Genomic DNA, 19,696 nt, shown 5'->3' with positions numbered 1-19,696 from the left:
TCTGGGCCGTAGAATACCCACCAATGGTAAAACCATATTGGAAAATTTTTTATACAATTTGAATGAAAAGTAAAAAACCATGAATGATCAAATGGTCGGAATAGAAATGTTCTATTACATGCCATCCGATAGTCATGGTATGTATACCCTTTTGGAGAAAAATTTACTGAAAACATTTTTGTGGAAAAGGGGGAAGCCCATTCCCGTTGGGAACTCACCTTTTTTATTATGTAGTTTGAATAGGCTACGCGGTCTGGATTTTGAGAATCTTTAGTATGGGTGAGTTCAATTGAATCAGAATTTACTAAAATGAGTTCATAAAACTTTTGGGTTTTGATGGGATCATCTGTGCTCCAGTTACATCCCATTGAAAACAGTCTTTGAGTGAATTGTTTAAGGGTATCTATATCAAGGATTTCTTTGAATCGGGTTAATGTGATATGTTCAGTAATATTTTTTGTAAAATATGAGGAATTAGTTGGTTGTCTAGGTGGAGTATGGGGAGCTTGAGTTTTGTCCATAGGTTGATTTTGTGGTTTTGAAATAGTTTGATTTTGAGAAGATTGGGTGGCTTGAATATAGGTTAGTGGGGTAAAATTGTAAAATGGTTGAAACCTGTTGTTTGTAGGAATCATTGTTTTGGGGATGAGTTCATAATCTTTTGCCTTTTGAGCTGTAGGTTGAGTTGGAGTGTTCATACCTACAAGAAGGAAAATTATAGTTAGGCAATAAAATAATTTGATATATTTTTTAGTTTTTTTAATTTTGTACGGGCTTTTGAATTTAAGGTGTTCCAGTATTCTCTATCGTCTTTTGTAAATAATTTAGGGTGTTTATTTGTAAAAAATGAAGTAAGTGAGCTTTTTCTTCCCTGAGTTGGGATAAAAAATTTGTTTTTCTAAGCTTATATATATTGAAGGTATGGTTAAAAGGAATATATTTAGGAGGAATAATGGATTTTGGTTTATGGTTTACCATTACCTTGCAAAAATTCCCGAGTAAGAAGATCAGACAATGAATTTAATGAACCATTAATGAATTCAATTTCAAAATCAAAGGCAGATAGGATAGCTTGCCATCTAGTAAAAATATGTTTTGAAACAAGATTTTGAACATCTTTTTGTAAAATTTCTTTTGCAGATTTACAGTCAATTTTTAATAAATTTTTTTAAAAATATAAATCATCTTGAAACTTTGAAATACATAAGACAATGGATAAAACCTCCTTTTTAATTGTTGAATAACTCTTTTGTGGTCCAAGCCGTACCCCTAAATGAAATCTAACTAACTGTTCTTTTGATTCTATTTTTTGTTTTAGTATTCCTCCATAACCTATGTCAGATGCATCTGTTTCCACTATCATAAATGCCTGAGGGTTTGGAATACCTAAACATGGTAGGGCTTAACTTTTTCTTTTAAGACTTGAACAATGTGTTTGTTTGGGGGATTGGATTTACTTTTCACTATTCATCCCATTTTTTCCTCAAAAAAACATCAAATCAAACACTTATTTTTCATTTTTTATATTATACTAAAATTCAATTTTACATTCAAAATATCACATCAACACCTATTTATATCACATCATATAACTATTTAAATTCAAAATTTTTACAATTCAAATCCCAACTTAAAATCCAAACCCCCAAACAAACACACCCTGATCAGTCCAGGGGGGGGGGGTTAGTTTGTAATCTTTGAAATAAAGGTTGACAAATTTGTCTCATATTTGGAAAGAAATCAGCTACATAGTTTAAACATCCTAAAAATCTTTGTAATTGGTTTTTTTCTTTTATTTCATTGGGGAATTTGTCTGCAAATTCTATGGCTCTAGTTATTGGTTTAATAGTTCCTATATGAATTTCATGCCCTAAGAAACGAATTTGAGTTTGGAATAATTTCATTTAGATGATGAAACTGCTAAACCATTTTTTCTAATTATGTTGAAAAATGTTTATAAATGCTTAAAATGTTGATCTATATTTTTTGAGAAAACTAGAACATCATCTATATATACTATTGTAAAAGTAGAGTATGAGTTGAAAATATCATTCATTATGTTTTGAAATTCAGAAGGAGCATTTTTTAATCCGAAAGGCATTACATTCCATTCGTAATGACCAAAAGGGACTGTAAAAGCAGTTTTATATCTATCCTCTTCGGCTATTTGAATTTGCCAATATCCAGATTTTAAATCGAATTTTGAAAATATTTTTGCATTATATAACCTGTTTAATAAATCTCTTTTATTTGGAATAGGATATCTTATCCATTGAAGAACTTTGTTTAGGGGTTTGTAATTAATAACTAACCTTGGGACACCACGTTCTTTTTCTGCATGATTCATAACATAGAAAGCAGCACATGACCATGGTGACTTTGAAGGCCTAATGAGTTTTTTATCTAAAAGACTTTGAATTTCTTTTTTGCATGTTCGTAATAATTCTTGGCTCATTTGAATTGGTCTAACTTTGGTTGGAATATTTTTTTCCGTAAAATCTTGAGTTCCTAAAATTATATCTTGACTTATATAATTAATTATAAAAAATGTATTTTTGAAACAATAGTCATTATTACATATATATTCTTTAGATAGTTTATATTTTACTTTTAAAAGTGCTCCATTCGCAGTTAATAATTGTTCATTAGTTTTATCACAATATTTTGTTGGAATAAGACCGGCTTTTATACAATTTTGATCTGCCCCGCTATCTATTAATGCAAAAAAAGTTTCTTTAAAATCATCTATTGCTAGAGTAATCATAGCATACCATTTTTTAAAACTAATTTTTTCTATTACTTGTAAAAATTGAGATTCGGGGGGAATTTGTGTTCCTATTTTTATTTCTGTACAAGGCGTATTTGCTGAAGGGGTATCTTCGTTGATTATTATAGATGCAATTCTAGCTTCAATTTCTAGATCTTTCATCTGGAGTGAATTTATTTCTTCTTTTATTTTATTAATTTGATTTTTAAATATATTTATCTCATTTTGAATATCTTTTGAAGAATTCTTTTTGGCTAAAGGATTTGATGAATATTTGTCTAATACTTTTGATAAACTAAAAGGTTCAACTAATTTAACTGGTTCTTCTTCTTTGAGAACTAAATATTTTAGTCTTTTTAAATAATCTCCTTTGATATTAGGATCTTCAATTTGATCTATAATATCAAAAAGACATTCTTTATCCTTCTTTTGAGTAATCACGTTTATATATTCTAGATATAGTATTACATGAATTTTCACTACTTGAATCAGATTCTTCTCATTCCTCATCAGAACTTTGTATTAATAATGAAGCCATTTTTTCTTTTAAATCAGTTTCTTGAAAAATTTCATTAATTTTCTTCTTTAATTTGCATTTATCTGCTTTGTGTCCTATCTTTCCACATTTCCAACATGTTATTATATTTTTATTATTCTTTTTGTAATTTTTAAAATAAGGTTTTAGTTTTTTGTATTCATGATGAGATTTTTTATGGCGTTTGAATTTTAAATGTTTAGGTTTTTTACGCGAAGGAGCTTTTATTCCACCTATGCCAAAGGCTTGACAAAAGGGTCCTACTTCTCTACGTTCAGATCCATATCTAGCTTGTATTTTAAGCTCGGAACATAAGGCTAACCCTTCTTGTTTAATAAAAGCAAATAATTGACCAAAAGTTATTGTTTCAAAGTTTATGTATTCGCTTCCTAGCTCCTTTTGAAGATTGCTCATAATTCGTTGCGAAAATAAAGTAGGTAGTCCAGTTATGAATTTTTCTTTCCAAAAAGATGCATTGCAATCAGGTCTTCTTAATAAATATGTTAAAAACATATCCTTATACCACCTAAAGTCTGATAAGGTTGGACATCTTAAATTGGTCAAAAATATTTTGGATGAATTTAATTCCTCGGATGGATTTCCTACAAAGTACATGGCTATAGTAACTATTAAACAATCGGTTGAATCTGGTTTAGTTGTTATACGTCCTAATTCATCTCCAGTTTTTATTGTATGTTCTAGAATTGTAATTTTATCTTGAAGAGAAATTGCATTATCCCACCAATATTTTAGTTGTCCTGTAAATCCTTGAATAATAAGACATGTAGCGTTTTTTTCTTCTATGTTTTGAATTTTATATGCTAACCTAGCCATGCCGATTTCCTGAAGAGTATTTAGTATTTCATATTCAGATTTACCATCTATATTCCATTCGTAGACTGATTGTCCATCATATCTACTAGCATGAAACTTTGATCTTTCTTCATATTGAATGTCTGGCCGTGTAGGCCTATTATAGTAATTTCTTGTTTTTGTATTTTTCCATTTTGTGGTTCTTTTGAATTTATTTCTATTCCTATATATTTTATTTATTTCATTATCATCTTGGAAGTTGTCTTCTATTGTTATTTATATTCTCTGATAATACTGATTCTATTTCAGACTTTTCTGAGGATATCAAAGACTTGGTTTCTTCTTGGTTAGGATTACATTGATCTAGACAACCGATTTTATGTATTGAATTTTTTGACGAACTGGCTAAACTAGCTTCTAATTTAGTAAGACTTTCAGTAATTTTATTTAAAACCATATTATTGGATGAAAAATTTATTGAATCTTCAGTGTCTTTAGGTAGACTGCGTGGTTGAAAATGAGGGTTTGATACATCGTTAAAAAGTTTAGGATTTTGTTTAGGAATCGAATCTATTTTTGTTGCAATAACTTTAAATGATTAGCCATAGTGTGGAGGATTTGGTTTGAATAATTATTTTGTTGATATATTTTTCTAATATCTTCTATATCTATAGGTTCACCATTTTCTTTACCCTTTTTAAAAGGGGAAGCTTTTATTTCACCTTCCGGAGTATCAATTTGAATTGATTGAAGGGGTGGATATATACTAGTGATAGTAGTTCCATTAGTTAAATTCCATTTTTTGTATAAATTTGTTTGTACATCCATTTGAGGGGCAATATAAGGATCTATAATTCCTATTTTACTTATCCAATATGAAAACCATGTAAAAAATTCAATATTTATTTTTCTTTATGCATTTTTTGAATTCGTTCATCTTTTATTTTTTCTTTGCAAAAAGAATTAAGTTTTGAAAACCAATTTCTTTTTTCTGCATTATCTTTACTATTAAATTCTTCTTCTAAATCATCTAATTGTATTTGAAAATTAGGATTTATAATTACATTTATTTCACTTTTCATTTGGGACAGGGTTGGTGATGACGGTGGTGAATTTATAGGTTCTGGAATAGGCGTTCTATAACTAAATCGTAATGGATTTTCTAAATGAATTGATCTAGTTCCTTCAGAAAATGATTGCCTAGGAGGTTTATTTACTTTTAAAGAAGATATAGTAGATGAATAACTTGTTGAAGATATTTCTCTAAAGGAATTAAATCTAAGAAGGATTGATCCATTAGGTTGTTCAATTATTTCATCAATTTCTTTTCTTTCTAAAAATTTCTAGGTATATGAGGGGCAGGAATTTGAAATTCGTCTGGTATTTTTATTTCATTCAATTTTAATCTTTTAGGGATAAAAACAGAGGATTGTTCGGCTTCTATCTGTAATAGTACCGTTTCTTCTTTGTTTGTTGGATTTAAAGTAAATTTTGGATTTAATTGAGAGGTCATTAACCTGAAATAAATTCTATATATTATTGCAAAATTTTTACTTAATTTCTCAAATTCGTCTCCTTTTAAATGAATATCTAATGCTAACGAATCTAATATTAATGGATCTGTTAAGTCTATTGAAAAGTTTGGTGAACAATTAAAATATATTGGACCATTACAAATATTAGTTTGTATCATAACTAATAATGAAGTTTTCTAACGTTTTAATCTTTTATCTCTTAAAGCTAAATATATTGGAGCATCTACTCCTAGATGAACTAAGGGTTTTACTGCCACTTGAATTAATCTAAAATGTATATACCTATATCCTTTACTTATATATTTTTGTAAAGATGCTGTGGATAATAAAGGAATCGTTTGATATTCCTCTTGAATTGATTGAGTTTCTTCATGTGTTTTGGAAAGACTGTTTTAAAATCAAATGACCCTATTGATATTTATTTACTTTTTGCGTGTTGATCTTTGAATATTAATTATTATATCAAAATGTAATACAAATTAAGAAAAACCTTGCAAAAATACTTTTATTGGTCTCATAATACTAATAGAAGGATATTTGTACAAAAAAATTATACAAATATAAAGATATTTTTAATATTAAGTACAATAATACAAAAAAGTAAATGTGACTATTAGAGGCGGACGGAGGAAATATATAAATTCATTATGTCTGTAAATGGAGGAGAGATATTGATACAAGAACGTTACGCAATAAGAGTTTTTAATTTATTTAATTTTTTTTGCTGATGTGTAAATACATAGGGTTAGGTGTGTTTTCTTAGCACAAGAACTAACCATGCACTTGTTCTAAGGTGCTTCTCTAAAAAGAATTTTTAAAGCTCAAAATTTGCTTTTATTTTTGACCAAAATCCAATATAAATAAAAGTAAATATTCTTTTAAAAGTAGAAGCTAAAAGTATTTTTCAGAAGTTCATCCAAAGGGGACGACGTCTTAATCCTATGTCTTGAATTAACTAATTAATTAAATTATATAAGAAATATTTAATAACGTATAAAACATATTGGACACAATCCTAAATTGTTCAACGGTAATTTACTGAATGAATTATACTGTAAATTTAAGTGATAAAAGAATTGTTGAACATTGATGTATATTATTGTTGTCGTAGAAAATCGCCACCCACAGTTTAGTTGGAAAAGTTTGTTGGAATTGATTTTTTCGTAGGGTTCTCCGGCCTCCTCAAGAAAGGACCCGGACTATCTCGCAATATCCGAATAATTAATGTTAAAAAAAAGGTAAAATTAAGGCTAATAAAACAAGAACGAAGCTGAAAAAAAAAAACTGAAATTAATGGAAAAAAAGCTGTAAAAAAACTGGAAAAAATACAGAGAAAATAATATAGAGAAAAATAAATTAGGAAGAAAAAGATGATGTTGAATGGCGTTCTCTCTTTTTGCTCTCTTGAATCATTTTTAAATAGTTAAGTTTGAATCTTGTTTCGATAAAGCCTTATCCTTAAATTTCCCCCAACAACCTCTTTATCCCAACAAATTCACTCGGTTGATCTTAATTCTCAACAAGCTACTTCCTAGACTGGGCTCTTTTGGTCATTGGGCTGGACAGCCCCGTAAGTCCGCTCGTTGATCTGGATCTTCTGCTGGATCGCGAACCTTCTTCAACCTGGGCTGTCACATGCAGTGGGTCAGCCCAATTAATTTTGGGTGTGTAAAAATGTCCCCCACAAAATTTATCTGGACACAACTTAATTTGTAGTCCGAATAATTTTGTAAAATCCCCCGTGTTTGGATCGACTGGTGCACGCGAGTTTTGAAATTTTCATCATAGCCAATTCATCTGTGTCGGATCATGCCCCACACCAAGGTCATTTTCACCTCCAAAATCTCATTTTTCGATGCTATGTCCACCTTCTGGTTACCCATTGGTAGCCAAAATCCAAGATCTGCGTACAGGAAGGTCGATTTTTGCTCATTCGGCCTGTCCAACAGTGTTTTTGCCTTCCGTAATGTTGTAGTCAACCGCAGCCTGATCGTGCCTTCCTTTCAGCTCCTAAAGAGAAGGATAACACCTTTTTAGATGTTTTCCATTAATAAACGTCTTTAGCTCCTCCCTTTCGGGTTCTATCAACCTATACACGCCATTGGATGACTTGGCCGATACAATAAATTGTCATTCCCATGTGGGAGACCATTTCCCCAACTTGGCATCTTTGGGGCCTTTTGGGATGACGGCCTTCCAGACCATGTTACATTCCTGGAAAGTCTGGACCTCACGCGCTTCTGGAAGGTCGATTCAGCCTTATTCTTTTGATGTCGAGTGCGTTCAAGTGCCTGCTATCTCTCTTCGGGCAGGGCATCAAGCTCTTGGGACAGGGCCTGCTCCTTCTTCTCGACATCCAGCAGGGCGCTGATCTGTGTCATCCGAGAGGCTGTTTCGTCCTCTAGGTTGACCTCTTCTAGTGAATCTTGCACTTCGAGACCTGGAGCAGCTCGTCGGATCAGAGAGTAAATTTAATCTTTGCCTTGATCCAAAAGAGGCGGTTGGGAAGGAGCCCCTGCTTGCCTTCCGGAAAGGTAAGCGGCATGATTTCCGGCTTGTAAGAATGGGAAGCCGGACCTGCCTGCTCTTGCCTTCAGATCTTGCAAGATCAGGTCGTCATTCATGAAGAATGCATGAGTTGTTGGGCCGTATGTCGGCCTCGGTCGTGAGACAAAATCTAATCACCTTGACTTTGAAGTCGACTTCAAAATGTAAAGCTCTTTCCAGGTCTTGATCGGTGTCAATTATGTCCAAAGTGGCTTCCGATAGCACATCGCAATCGAGTGCTCCGATCATCGGCTCATCCCCTGGGGTCTCGGCTGTTTCAAGTACTGCGTGGCCCTGAAAATTAACAATACAATCATTGTTAATTAAAACACGCTTCGGCCTCCACTCTTTCCGGGTCCCAAGTTGGTGGCACAAGTCCATCCTTTTTAATTTTGACATTCTAGCGGAAACTCTTTTCTGATTCTCGACATGCTGCCCCCAGTCTGACCCTGCGAATTAACAAGACAATAATCATTAGGTAAAACACCATTCAGCCTCCACTCTTTCCAGGCCAGAAGCTGATGGTACAAGTCCTCCCTATTTAATTTCGACCTTCCAGCAACAGCTCCTTCCTGATTCTCGGCCTGCTGCCCCTTAGTCTGACCTTCGTGGTCGTAAGCCTGCTGGCTCCCAGCCTGATCCTTCTGGGAAAGGCGAGCGGCCAAGCGTTGTCGCTGCATTCTCCTCTTGTGGGTCCTAGTAGGAGGTTGCACCACTTGCTCCTGGTCCAGCTTCCATTGTCGGGAGCCTTCCTAGGAAAGCAGGTTTGATGTAGTGTAATCACCACCTGATCCATGGAGGTCACTCGCCAGACCTCGCCACCCTTTTCGAAATTCACTTCGGAAACCGTATTAGCGAGGGAAAGTTTGTTGCACACCGAACTCCTTCTCGGAGGTTTAATTGACCTTCCAAGCCTTTCAGACAATGGTTTTCGAGGCTCAGTCTTTCTATTATTTTTTCTAGATCCTGATGCCGACCTTCCAGGCCCTGTTGGATTTATTCTGACGGTGTTTTCTATGGGAAATAATTTAGTATCAATCTTCATTTAGTCTTCTCGACCAGCTGGTGGAGGACTTCCTTGATGGCTTCCCTCCGGGATTCAACTAGAAAAGTCTCATTCGGTTCATCCTCGGCTTCGGAAGCTTCTTCCTGGGAATGAGCAGGGTGGTTCCCGCTTTGAAAATTATGATTCTGGGCTGCTTGTGCCTCTTTTATGAGCCGTTCGGCTTTCGCAGTTTTTGGCATTAGCTTCCGGAAGTGATGGTACTCTTGTTGCTTTCAATCATTTCAACTATTTCATTCCTAAGTTTTTTTCTTTCTTCATCTAGTAATTCAATTTCTATAATTTATATCCTACACATTTCAATTATTTTATCGCGAGACTTAGCCCGGATACTTTTTTGAGTAGGTCGGAGAACCCGATTCTTTGTCAATTTCGACAGGCTTAATTTTATTAGGAAGTCATCGACGAATATCAACGACAACAGATTGGCACGCCCAGTTGGACTCCGACGAGTCTCACACTTTTTATGCAACTGAGGAGTCACAAATTACCATCGTCGGAGAAATCAGCAATGTCGAAAGATAAGGAAACAGCCGGTGAAACTTCGGCGTCGCGTGCGCCCGGAGAACTCACGCAGGATGAGTCCTCTGCTGCTCTGGGGAGTGGAGAAAGGAAGTTGTCCATTCCTGTAAGCTTCCTCTAAAATCAGATCCGTGGGGAGATCCAAACGGTCTTCCATAAGTCGGTGTTGACACTTTCCCAATATCTCGCAGACGTCCTGAAACCAACTATCCAAAACGAGATTGCATGGGCGAGAGAGGAGGAACTGTGCAAAAAGAAAGCGCCGGCAGCCGGTCCCGGAGATAATGAAAACACACCTCCGACAAAGGTGCCATAAGGGGCACGTCTAGACACCCTCCAGCGATGCTCCAGTATAGTAACGTCACCATACTAAGCAAGGAAATTGAAAATAAAAATCTCCCGGACGAGACAGTGGCTGAAAGACCTTGGCGGTCCTCAGGGCAGACCATCTTAAGGCCGCCACCACATCAAGGACATCCGAGGAAGAACGGGTACACACCACTAGCTGTCCAATGGAAAAATAATCCTTTGTTCGGTTGCGTGAGCGCGCCCACATTGTCCGCGGGGGCGAACTGGCAAGGTAACGTCCCTGCCGGGGGAGAAGCAGCTAACCCTTGGGGGGGCACGGCCAACCGCAGCCTCAACATCTCTTGCCACTCGTCCCGCTCCGGGGATGACTTGAGGGACATCCGCCCTACCTCCGAATCTGCCTTGGGGGGCAGCTTTTGCTCCTCCAGGTTCGTGGGGGTCAGCTCCATCGGCTGTGCTAGTTGCTTGGGGCTCGGGTGCACAGGTTCCGACCTTGCCGCCTCCTCCCGGGGGGCAGACAACATATACCAGGAAGCTCCCCCTGCCAGACCAGCCGCACAATAGGGGTATGGACCTGCACAACAGGGTCCTCGGGTCTATTTTGGGAATTACGTCCCTCCACCGGAAGCACCTCCGCGAGTACCGGCCAAAGGGAATCGAGGAGGTCCACCTCCGGCTCACCCTCCACAGGACCATCAACAATATTTTCCTCGCGCCCAGCCAAGCTTGGGACAGCCTAAAGGATACGGCGAAGTTACTCCTCCACCGTGATCGATTATTAATCCGCAGGTCATCGAAGAAGCAATTTGGAGGTTGTATGGTGATTCTATCCGGCTTCCCGCTCGGCTGCATTATCAACGGCTGTTCCTAGATTAGGTTGTCATTGACCATCTGCTTCCCGGAATACACGGGTCCCAGAATCACGTTGTTCTTATGCGAAGATTCACGGTGCACCATTGAACACATTAGGCGGTTCACAGCTTAATCCGGAGGAGAGTTCGGGACCAACAATTGGTTAAAGCTCCAACTATTCTCGTTGTCCCTCACAGGACCGATATTTACATGGTATGCGTCTTTACCGCTAAATTCATGAAATACATGGAAGGATCTCAAAATGGCGTTCCACAAACGCTTTTATAGCCCGCTGCTGGAGGTGACGGTCTCAAACCTTTCCAACCTACGAGAAAAGCACGATGAACCGGTGGAACAATTTTTGAAGAGATTTCGCAGGGCCCAGGGGCGGTGCTAGGTCCGGATACCTGAAAATCAAGTTATCAATATGATTATTGATATTATGACACACCAGCTCCGGGAGAAGCTGGCATTGCAGGAATATAATGACCTCAGACAGCTTGTTGGAAAAGCGGTTAAGGAGGAACAACTCCTTCGAGACTCTCAGACAGCTAGGCAGAAATTCAGAAGTGGTGCACATCTTGTCCAAGTCCAAGAGGATGAATCAGACTGCCCGGAAATGAGACGTTCCTGGTGGAAATATCACAAGGAAAGGCGTATATTTGCCCGGCGCTCAAGTACCGCGGAGGAAGGAGACCAATCCCAAAATATAGTATGCCTTCGCTATATCCAAAACTAAGCAAATCTTTGACTTTTTTTTTGAAGGATAATCAACTCTGATTTAAAGAAGGCCATAAAATGCCATCCGACGATGAGTTGGGTGGAAAAGCCTATTGCAATATGGCATGGCTTGTTTTGACACCAGGTCGGGAGCTGTATCACTTTCTGAAATGCAGTAAAAAAGGCTATCAAGGAAGGCCACCTACGCCTGGCCGACAAGTTAGAAATGAAGATCGATACGGAGCCATTCCCGACTCAAATTAATGCGGTGGGTCTCTGGCTTGGAAGGAAAAAACGACCAACCTCGGGTGATAGGCCGAACTTGGAGCAGGCCGCACAAAGGAGGAACCGACCAGCCTCGGGTGATAGGCCAAACTCTGAGCAGGCCGCATCGAGGAGGAACCGACCAGCCTCAGGTGATAGGATGAACTTTTGGTGAATCAGTTCTTTGCTGCCCCTAGACCAGAAACAACGGGTTATGAATTTAATACGAGAATATCGAGACTGTTTCACGTGGGAATAGCACAAGATTCGAGGCCTGTCTAAAAAATTGGTCGAACATTGGTTGCCTACCAAGCCATCGTTCAAACCTCACAAACAACCCCCACGGCGTTTCAACCCGGAGTTGATGCCGAAGGTAAACAAAAAGGAGAAAAAATTGCTTAAGGCCAGTTTTATTCGTATTTGCCGATATCCGGAATGGATATCCAACATCGTGCCCGTGATAAAGAAAATGGGAAGATCCAAGTATGTATCGACTTTTGCAACCTGACCTTGGCAATGCCCAAAAATGAGTATGTCATGCCGATTGCCGACATACTTGTCGACTCAACGTCTGAATATGAGATCTTGTCTTTCATGGATGAATAGTCAGGGTACAATCAAATCATATATACTTAGCCAAGGAGGATGCCCACAAAACAACGTTCCGATGTCCGGGGGCGAGCAGCATATTCGAGTGGATTATGATGCCGTTCCGATTGAAGAATGCCGGAGCAACCTATCAAAGAGCCATAAATGCGATCTTCCATGACTTAATCGGCGAGTGTATGGAAGTATATATTGACGACGTCGTTGTAAGATTTAGAGTATTTGACCACCATCTCGCTGACCTCCGGAGGGCCTTCACCCTGATAAGGCAGCACGACCTTAAAATGAATCCCACAAAGTGCGCGTTTGATGTTCAAGCAGGTAATTTCCTAGGTTTTCTCGTCCACGAGAAGGGGATTGAAATTAATTAGAATAAGGCAAAAGTGATCCAGGAGTTGGGACCCCCACGTAACCTCAAGGAATTACATAGTTTGATGGGCAAGATCAACTTTTTGCGCGATTCATCGCCAACACCGCCGGAAAGATGAAAGCATTTTTCGTGTTGCGGTGCGGAAGTCAGGAGGTTTTCGAATGGGAAACAGTGCAACAAGCTTCTTTGGAACAGATCTAGCAGGCCCTTATATCACCACCGGTGCTGGTGCTACCGATCTCGGAGAATGAGCTGAAACTTTATATTTCGGTGACGAAAGACACTATCTGCTGCCTTCTCGCTCAAGATGATGAGTCAGGTCGTGAAAGGGCATTTTATTATCTTAGTAAGACTCTGAACAATGATGAAACTCGTTATACATGTATCGAGAAACTATGCTTATCTTTATATTATGCATGCATGAAGTTGGAGCATTATTCGATGCCTGTCGAAACCATTGTATTATCCAAAGTCGACTTGCTGAAAAATTTGATGAGCAGGCCGGTCCTCCGAGGCCGCCCAGTTAAGTGGGCAATGAAACTAGCATCATTCATCTTAAGATATCAGCCTCTAAAAGCAATGAAAGGGCAGGCCATTGCCGATTTTTTGGCCGATTACCCCGGAATGATCGAAGCCTCCCCTATGGGATACATCAGACTGGAACCATGGCAAGTTACATTCGATGGTTCGAGCACTGGAGGAGTAGCAGGGGCTGGAGTCGAAATAACTAGTCCCCAAGGAGAAATTTGGAGTTTCGCACATCAGCTCCCGCATGGAATAACCAACAACCCGGCGGAGTATGAAGCTCTCTTGCTGGCGTTGGATTTTCTCGCCGCGAGACAAGGTAAAAACGTCCTGATCCGGGGCGACTCCCAGCTGGTCATCCACAAAGCATTTAAGGATTTAAATACAAATATCCATGACTCAGGAACTCCTTTGGGAAGTGCACGGTCTGATCCAGCGATTTACAGAGGTGATGTTGGATGACATCTCCCGAGAAAAGAATTCGGAGGCAAACAATCTCGCTCGATGGGCGTCCAGGTATCAAATGAAGGAACCAACCACTAAATTTGAATGCCTAACCACCAACAGAGATGTAGATTGGTGCACGAAGCTCCTCGAGACATTGGCATAACCCAAAAAATCTAGATTGAGACACATGTGGGAGCAACTTCTGAAATATACATGTACTGACGGCAAACTCTATCGCCAATGAGCTGATGGAACTTTGGCGCGATGTTTGGGGCGAGATGAAGCAATAAAAATGATGGCCGAAGTACACGGAAGAATCAGAGGCACACATAGGGCTAGCCCAATTATGAGATGGACCATCCTCCAATATGGATACTTTTGGCCCCGAATCTCACAAGATTGCATCGACTACGCACAAGGCTGCCCATCGTGCCAGCACCACGGACTTCTACAACGCACCCCAGTCGAGGAACTTCATTCGATTCTCAAACTGTGGCCCTTTCGAGGATGGGCAATGGACGCCATCGGTAAAATCCATCCACCATCATTGAAAGGATACGCATTCATCCTTGTGGCAACCAATTACTTCAAGAAATGGGTAAAGGTTGTCCCGTTGGTCCAGGTACGGCTGAATCATGTTATTCAATTCATCAAGAGTAATATTATTCACTAGTTCGGCATACCAAAGACCATTACGACCGACCAAGGAATAGTGTTCACTAGCAGGAAACTCAAGGCCTTTGTGGTGCGATACGTCATCCGTTTGGTACATTCTTCTCCGTATTATCCGCAAGCCAATGGGCAAGCCAAAGCCAATAACAAGACGTTCATCGCCATCATAAAAAGGCGCTGGAAGATAATCCAAGGGCATGGAAGATAATCCAAGGGCATGGAATGAGATGTTGGAGGAGGCCTTGTGGGCCTATTGGAACGCTAAGTCCACCATGACTGGAAGCACGCCCTATAGGTTAACTTACGGACAAGGCGCAGTGCTACCTCTCGAAATCGTGGTACCCTCACTTCGCATTCTGAAACAAAATGAAATGCCAATGGAGGAACTGGACCGGGCATTGTTGCATGAGTTGGACAGCCTCCTGGAGGAACAATTTCAAGCCCTCGAACACCTCCGGCTTCAAAAGAAGAAGGCCGAACGAACCTTCCAATGATAGGTTCGGCCACGGTCTTTCCAAGAAGGAAACTTGGTGTGGAAAGTGATACTTCCAGAAGGTCCCAAGGATCTGCAACTGGGTAAATGGTCATCCAATTGGACGGGCCCCTACATCGTCACAACAAAATTATACCGCAGAGCGTATAGACTAATGGAGCCCGACGGCGATGAATAAAAAACATTCATCAACGGACGATATTTGAAACCTTTGTACCCTTGGGATTTCAGAAAGGTGGAATAGGTATATTCGTCATTTATATAGAAGGACACACAAACAAGAAAAACATTCAAAAGAAGGACCAGTGCTGATATATGTCAAGTTTTGCCTACAAAGACTGGTTCAAAAGACATTATAGCAGCGTGAGATATCAGTGATAAAAGAAAATAAAATAAAGGAAAGCTGCTAGACAAGATCAGTTGTCACCCTGATCCACTTGGATATCATGTAAGGAGCTATTCCCGGCCAAAGACATCCCAACGACGGTAGGTTTTGGATAGTCGTGAGAATGCGAGACACCAAACCAGAAGGCAGCTTCCCTGGAAGCTCCTGGCCGTCGGCAGCATCCGGACTCACGGGATGAAGAGCGGTCCAATCGGTTATGACGCCAACCTAGGGCTGCCTAAGTTCGACTAGGCTCCATTCCGCCCGACCGAAATTTTGCTGCAACATCGTCCGACACCCAGCCAACGCCAACAAAGGACCATTGACAGCCCGCGTTAAATCATACAACTCAAGGCGGCGGGCAGCCCTTTCAACCAGGCTTTCGGATGCTCTCTCAATTTCCGGGGGGATCCCATTCAATCGCGCTTGAATTTGTTCCATTTCGGCTTGGAGGAAAATCTGTTCTTTCCGAAGGCCGTCAATATAGGATTTTTCCTCCTCTGCCTTGCGCCTCTCCTTCTCGTAAAACTCAGCATAGGCCTTCCTTCGTTCTTCAAATGAAGCCAACTCTCATAACTTTTCACTGGTGACTTTGTGGAGGGCTCGGCAAAATTGAAGACGGTCTGCCACTTTGCCTAACCTAACCGCCAATGCTCTAACCAACACTTTCTGGAAGAATCTAAGCCTTCACGTGCCGCTGCAACTAGGACTGATAATTGCATTGACTCAAAAGCTCCTTGATCATCAAGCAGAGACAAAGAATACTTGCCCAACAGAGTCTTACCCAGTGCCACAGATGTTCTTTGCGGCAGGGATCAACGCGAAGGGGTGGGCAAACCTCGGGCGAAGTATTCTTCTACCTCAATTGGGACAGCCGGGGAAATTGAGCGCAATGGTGAGTCCCCCAACTAGGGAATAGGATTAACAACAACATCTCAAGTCTCCAAATCCATGGCAGGCGCCAACGAAGGTGAGGCAGCCGTGGAAACCAAAGACGGCGTGGAAATCTCGGGAGATGAAGGTACCGTATCCTTCTTCGACGGAACCTGCCACAATCAATGCAACATTAGGTCAGATCTGAAAGCTCTATGGAACAAACCATCATGACTACCTAATCAGATGACATCTGGGAAGCTTGATGTTTTTTCCGTTCTGCAGACTATGACTTCAGAATAGCAAACGGGATGGAAAGTCGAGCAGATCTCCATGTACTAGGCATGACAGCAGGGGCAGTGGCAGCGGCAGCGGCAGCGGATGTAAGGTCCTTTTATATCTCAAGGCCGTAGCTGAAAAGTTCAGAAACAAACACATAAGCTATATCATGCAAAACAAATACCCCGAGAAAATCGGAGACTTACCCAAAACAGGCGGTCCTGAAACCAACTCTGATTGCGCGGGTATCGGATCAGAAGTTGTTCTACTCTCAGAACTATCACTAGTAAGGTCAGCAATAGAGCTTCGTGACGTATCAAAATCAATCACCCCCCACATTGCATGCCACCATCCATTATAGGCCGTCGTCGTCCGCGGGTCAACTAGGTAGAGTGACGGGATGGCCGGACTAGATCTATAAACATACGAGTGCCATGCCGTAGCTTCATCCATTCTTGATTTCCCCTGATAAATAATTCGGCAAAGATAGCAAAAAACCAACGGTGGGAACTTCCTGCATAAATCCTAATTGCCGCCTGCAGAACTGAGGTTGATACACTTCTCCGACCAATGAATTAAACTGGCAACCCAAGCTTAGTCCACTGAATATAACACGGGCTGAGGCACATTTTCCCCAACAACTTAAAAAGTTGACAACATCAGTGGAAGAGTCGTGATCTCGGCCAACTAGGGTAAACAAAGTTGGTTCACAAACACGTGTCGACAACGGGCAAAAATCAGCAGAAGGATGAGAAGTTTCGCGAAGGAGGGTAGATAAACACCCGGAAAGGTTCCCCTTCAGGAGAGGAAAGTCAGACAATGAAAAGCCAAGGCAAGAGCCCCTTGGAACACAAGTGATATCGAAAGCTATATTGGCTAAATGTGGAAAGTAAAGATGGGCCCAAAACTCCAAGAACCAAAGAGGACCGATGCCTTGGATATCACGCGAAAACGAATTAGCTAGTTTGGAAAGAAGGTCATTTAAACCACGATAAAGAAAGCTCAAAAACTACGACACAAGATCAAGCGGAGCACTGGAAACAATGGCATTAACAGCAGGTTCGGCTTCCTGAAGGAAACCCTTAGAGGCAAAACAAGCAAAAAAACCTATTGAACCAAATGAACGAAAGGGCGATATTCTCCTCCGGACTACAACTACCAAAAATGCAATTTGATTGCAAGAAATCAACTAGCTTGGTGTTACTATCATATGACGAAGGCATCGCTAGTGGTTCCATAGTATAGAAAGACGAAGAAGGGGGTTCAACTTCATCTACAGGCAAGCCTAAAATCACCGCAACGTCTAAAATGGTAGGAGTTAGAATGCCAAACGGGAGGACAAATGCGTTCATATGAGAACTCAAAAACCCAAACAAAGCTTTCGCTAACACACTACTCTGAAAAGGGATTGCCTTGCTTAATAATATCATATTCCTAATGCTCTATGAATCCCACATGTTGCCAAAAACAGGGTCTAGCCTATCAACCAAAGAACCCCAAGACTTCAAATCCTCCGGGTTTAACAATCGCGTCATTCGGGAAGGGATACGGGAAAATTATAACAAAGGTTGAGTAAGGCAAAGGTTACCTCGTCCAAAGACTTCGGCCGGAACGACTCCGGAAAGATCTTCATCTTCGGAGTTAGGTTGAAGAGCCCAATGACCGTGAATCTTCGTGAGCTCAGATGAAAGGACCGCCGACAGACCGACGTGCTGAGCAGTAAAGGACGATTTTTCCCTCGCATTCTTGGCGGTTGGCGGACGGGATGGGACTTCAGAAGAACCCTTGACGACACACGATTTCAAAAAAATAGTGCTCGCCATTACATAAACGAAGAGCAGTAGCATCGGTTTAGGAGCGAGCAATCGGCAACAAAAGAAAATTGGATGACCTAGGGCCAAAGGAATTTAGAGGAAGCAAAACTCCGGGGGAAACAATGGAAAGAAGAGTAATGAAGAATTTTTCCAGAGACGGAGCAGAGGAGCCGATAATGGCTTGAGCGTTGTTCAAATCATATCAGGGCACAAATATTAATAATAATAATTTTGAACTGAAAAAGACACTTTTATTCAAAATATTTTTATGGGGGCATTTGTTATCCTACAAAAATAATTTTAAACTCAGTCCAGAATCCCACCACAAGTACTCAACCATTGAAGATTAGGCCGGCAAAGAGAAAGAACAACCCATCTTAATCAACAGCTCAAACAGACATCGATAGTCCAATAATGAGGCTTTGTCAAAGAAAGCACAATTAAAACTTTAAATAATAGAAGATGTGGCTGAGTGGACTCCTTAAAATGGGGAAAGGTGGAGAAAATCTTGGGAAATGCCTATATAAAGGCAAAAGGCAAGATAAAAAAAAAATCAGATCAACACTAGCATAACCCAATTCCCTCCCTTATTTTCCATTCCTGCACAATTATTGCTTTTATCCTAAATTCTTGTTGCTTTCAATTTACTTCAACTCTTTCATTCTTATATATTTTTTTTCTTTCTTCATCCAGTAATTCAATTTTCATAATTCAAATCCTACGCATTTCAATATATTTTTATCGCGAGACTTAGCTCGGATACTTTAGGTCAGGGAACCCGATTCTTTGTTGATTTCGACAGACTTAATTTTATTAGACCGTAATCGACGAATTTCAGCGACAAAAATTATATATATAAATAGGGGAGTCTCATTTTATTTTTAACTCACATTTGATAAAGAAATACAATTACTCTCAGTCAGTAAATTCAATGAGCTTCTGTGTTATTGCTTTCTTGTACTCTTAGTTTGCTTTTTGTGCTAGAAACATGAGATTTTATTGAAAAAGTTCTCAAGGAATTTCCAAATTGATGGAAAGGTGTTTGAGAATGAATCATCCGGTCCGTTACAAATGATATAAGAGCTATGTATAGAGGGAATGACACCGAAAAGTACAAAAACTACGTGCTAGAGCCTGAGAACCTGAAGAGGGGAGTAACGCGAGAGACAAGTTCGACTATCTCATAGGATCTTTTGAAAAAAAAGTTGCCTAATGTGGAGCTGACGTGGGTGACCATCACAAGAAAATATTACGAGATGGAGCAACATATCTGCAAACTCGAGAGAGGTGAGTTGCAAGAAGATA

At 39.9% G+C, this 19,696-nt stretch overlaps 2 protein-coding genes across 3 annotated transcripts; one reads left to right on the top strand and one right to left on the bottom strand.

The window, feature by feature from the left end:
• Positions 1-14,170: 14,170 nt before the first annotated feature.
• LOC127257608 (uncharacterized) lies at positions 14,171-15,041 on the top strand. The gene is made up of 3 exons (XM_051284048.1): positions 14,171-14,497; positions 14,549-14,641; positions 14,742-15,041. The coding sequence occupies exons 1-3, from the start codon at positions 14,171-14,173 to the stop codon at positions 15,039-15,041; spliced, it is 720 nt and encodes a 239-aa protein (XP_051140005.1).
• A 239-nt stretch (positions 15,042-15,280) lies between these two features.
• Positions 15,281-18,559, bottom strand: LOC127257660 (uncharacterized). Of its 2 annotated transcripts, XR_007840046.1 has the most exons (4): positions 18,166-18,559; positions 16,784-17,042; positions 16,537-16,711; positions 15,281-16,471 (listed from the first exon to the last, which is right to left on the bottom strand). XR_007840046.1 is itself a non-coding variant. In XM_051284122.1 (3 exons), the coding sequence occupies exons 1-3, from the start codon at positions 18,319-18,321 to the stop codon at positions 16,593-16,595; spliced, it is 534 nt and encodes a 177-aa protein (XP_051140079.1). In that variant the 5' UTR covers positions 18,322-18,559; the 3' UTR covers positions 15,281-16,592. The 2 variants fall into 2 exon arrangements, 1 of the variants encoding a protein (XP_051140079.1); XM_051284122.1 differs by having other exon boundaries at positions 15,281-16,711.
• Between the last annotated feature and the right edge of the window lie 1,137 nt (positions 18,560-19,696).

The sequence above is a fragment of the Andrographis paniculata genome, unplaced genomic scaffold (assembly GCF_009805555.1).
Source record: "Andrographis paniculata isolate CXL003 unplaced genomic scaffold, ASM980555v1 Contig58END, whole genome shotgun sequence".
Lineage (NCBI taxonomy): Eukaryota > Viridiplantae > Streptophyta > Magnoliopsida > Lamiales > Acanthaceae > Andrographis > Andrographis paniculata.
Note: the sequence above shows the minus strand (reverse complement) of the source record. Positions and strands in the feature narration are given on the sequence as shown.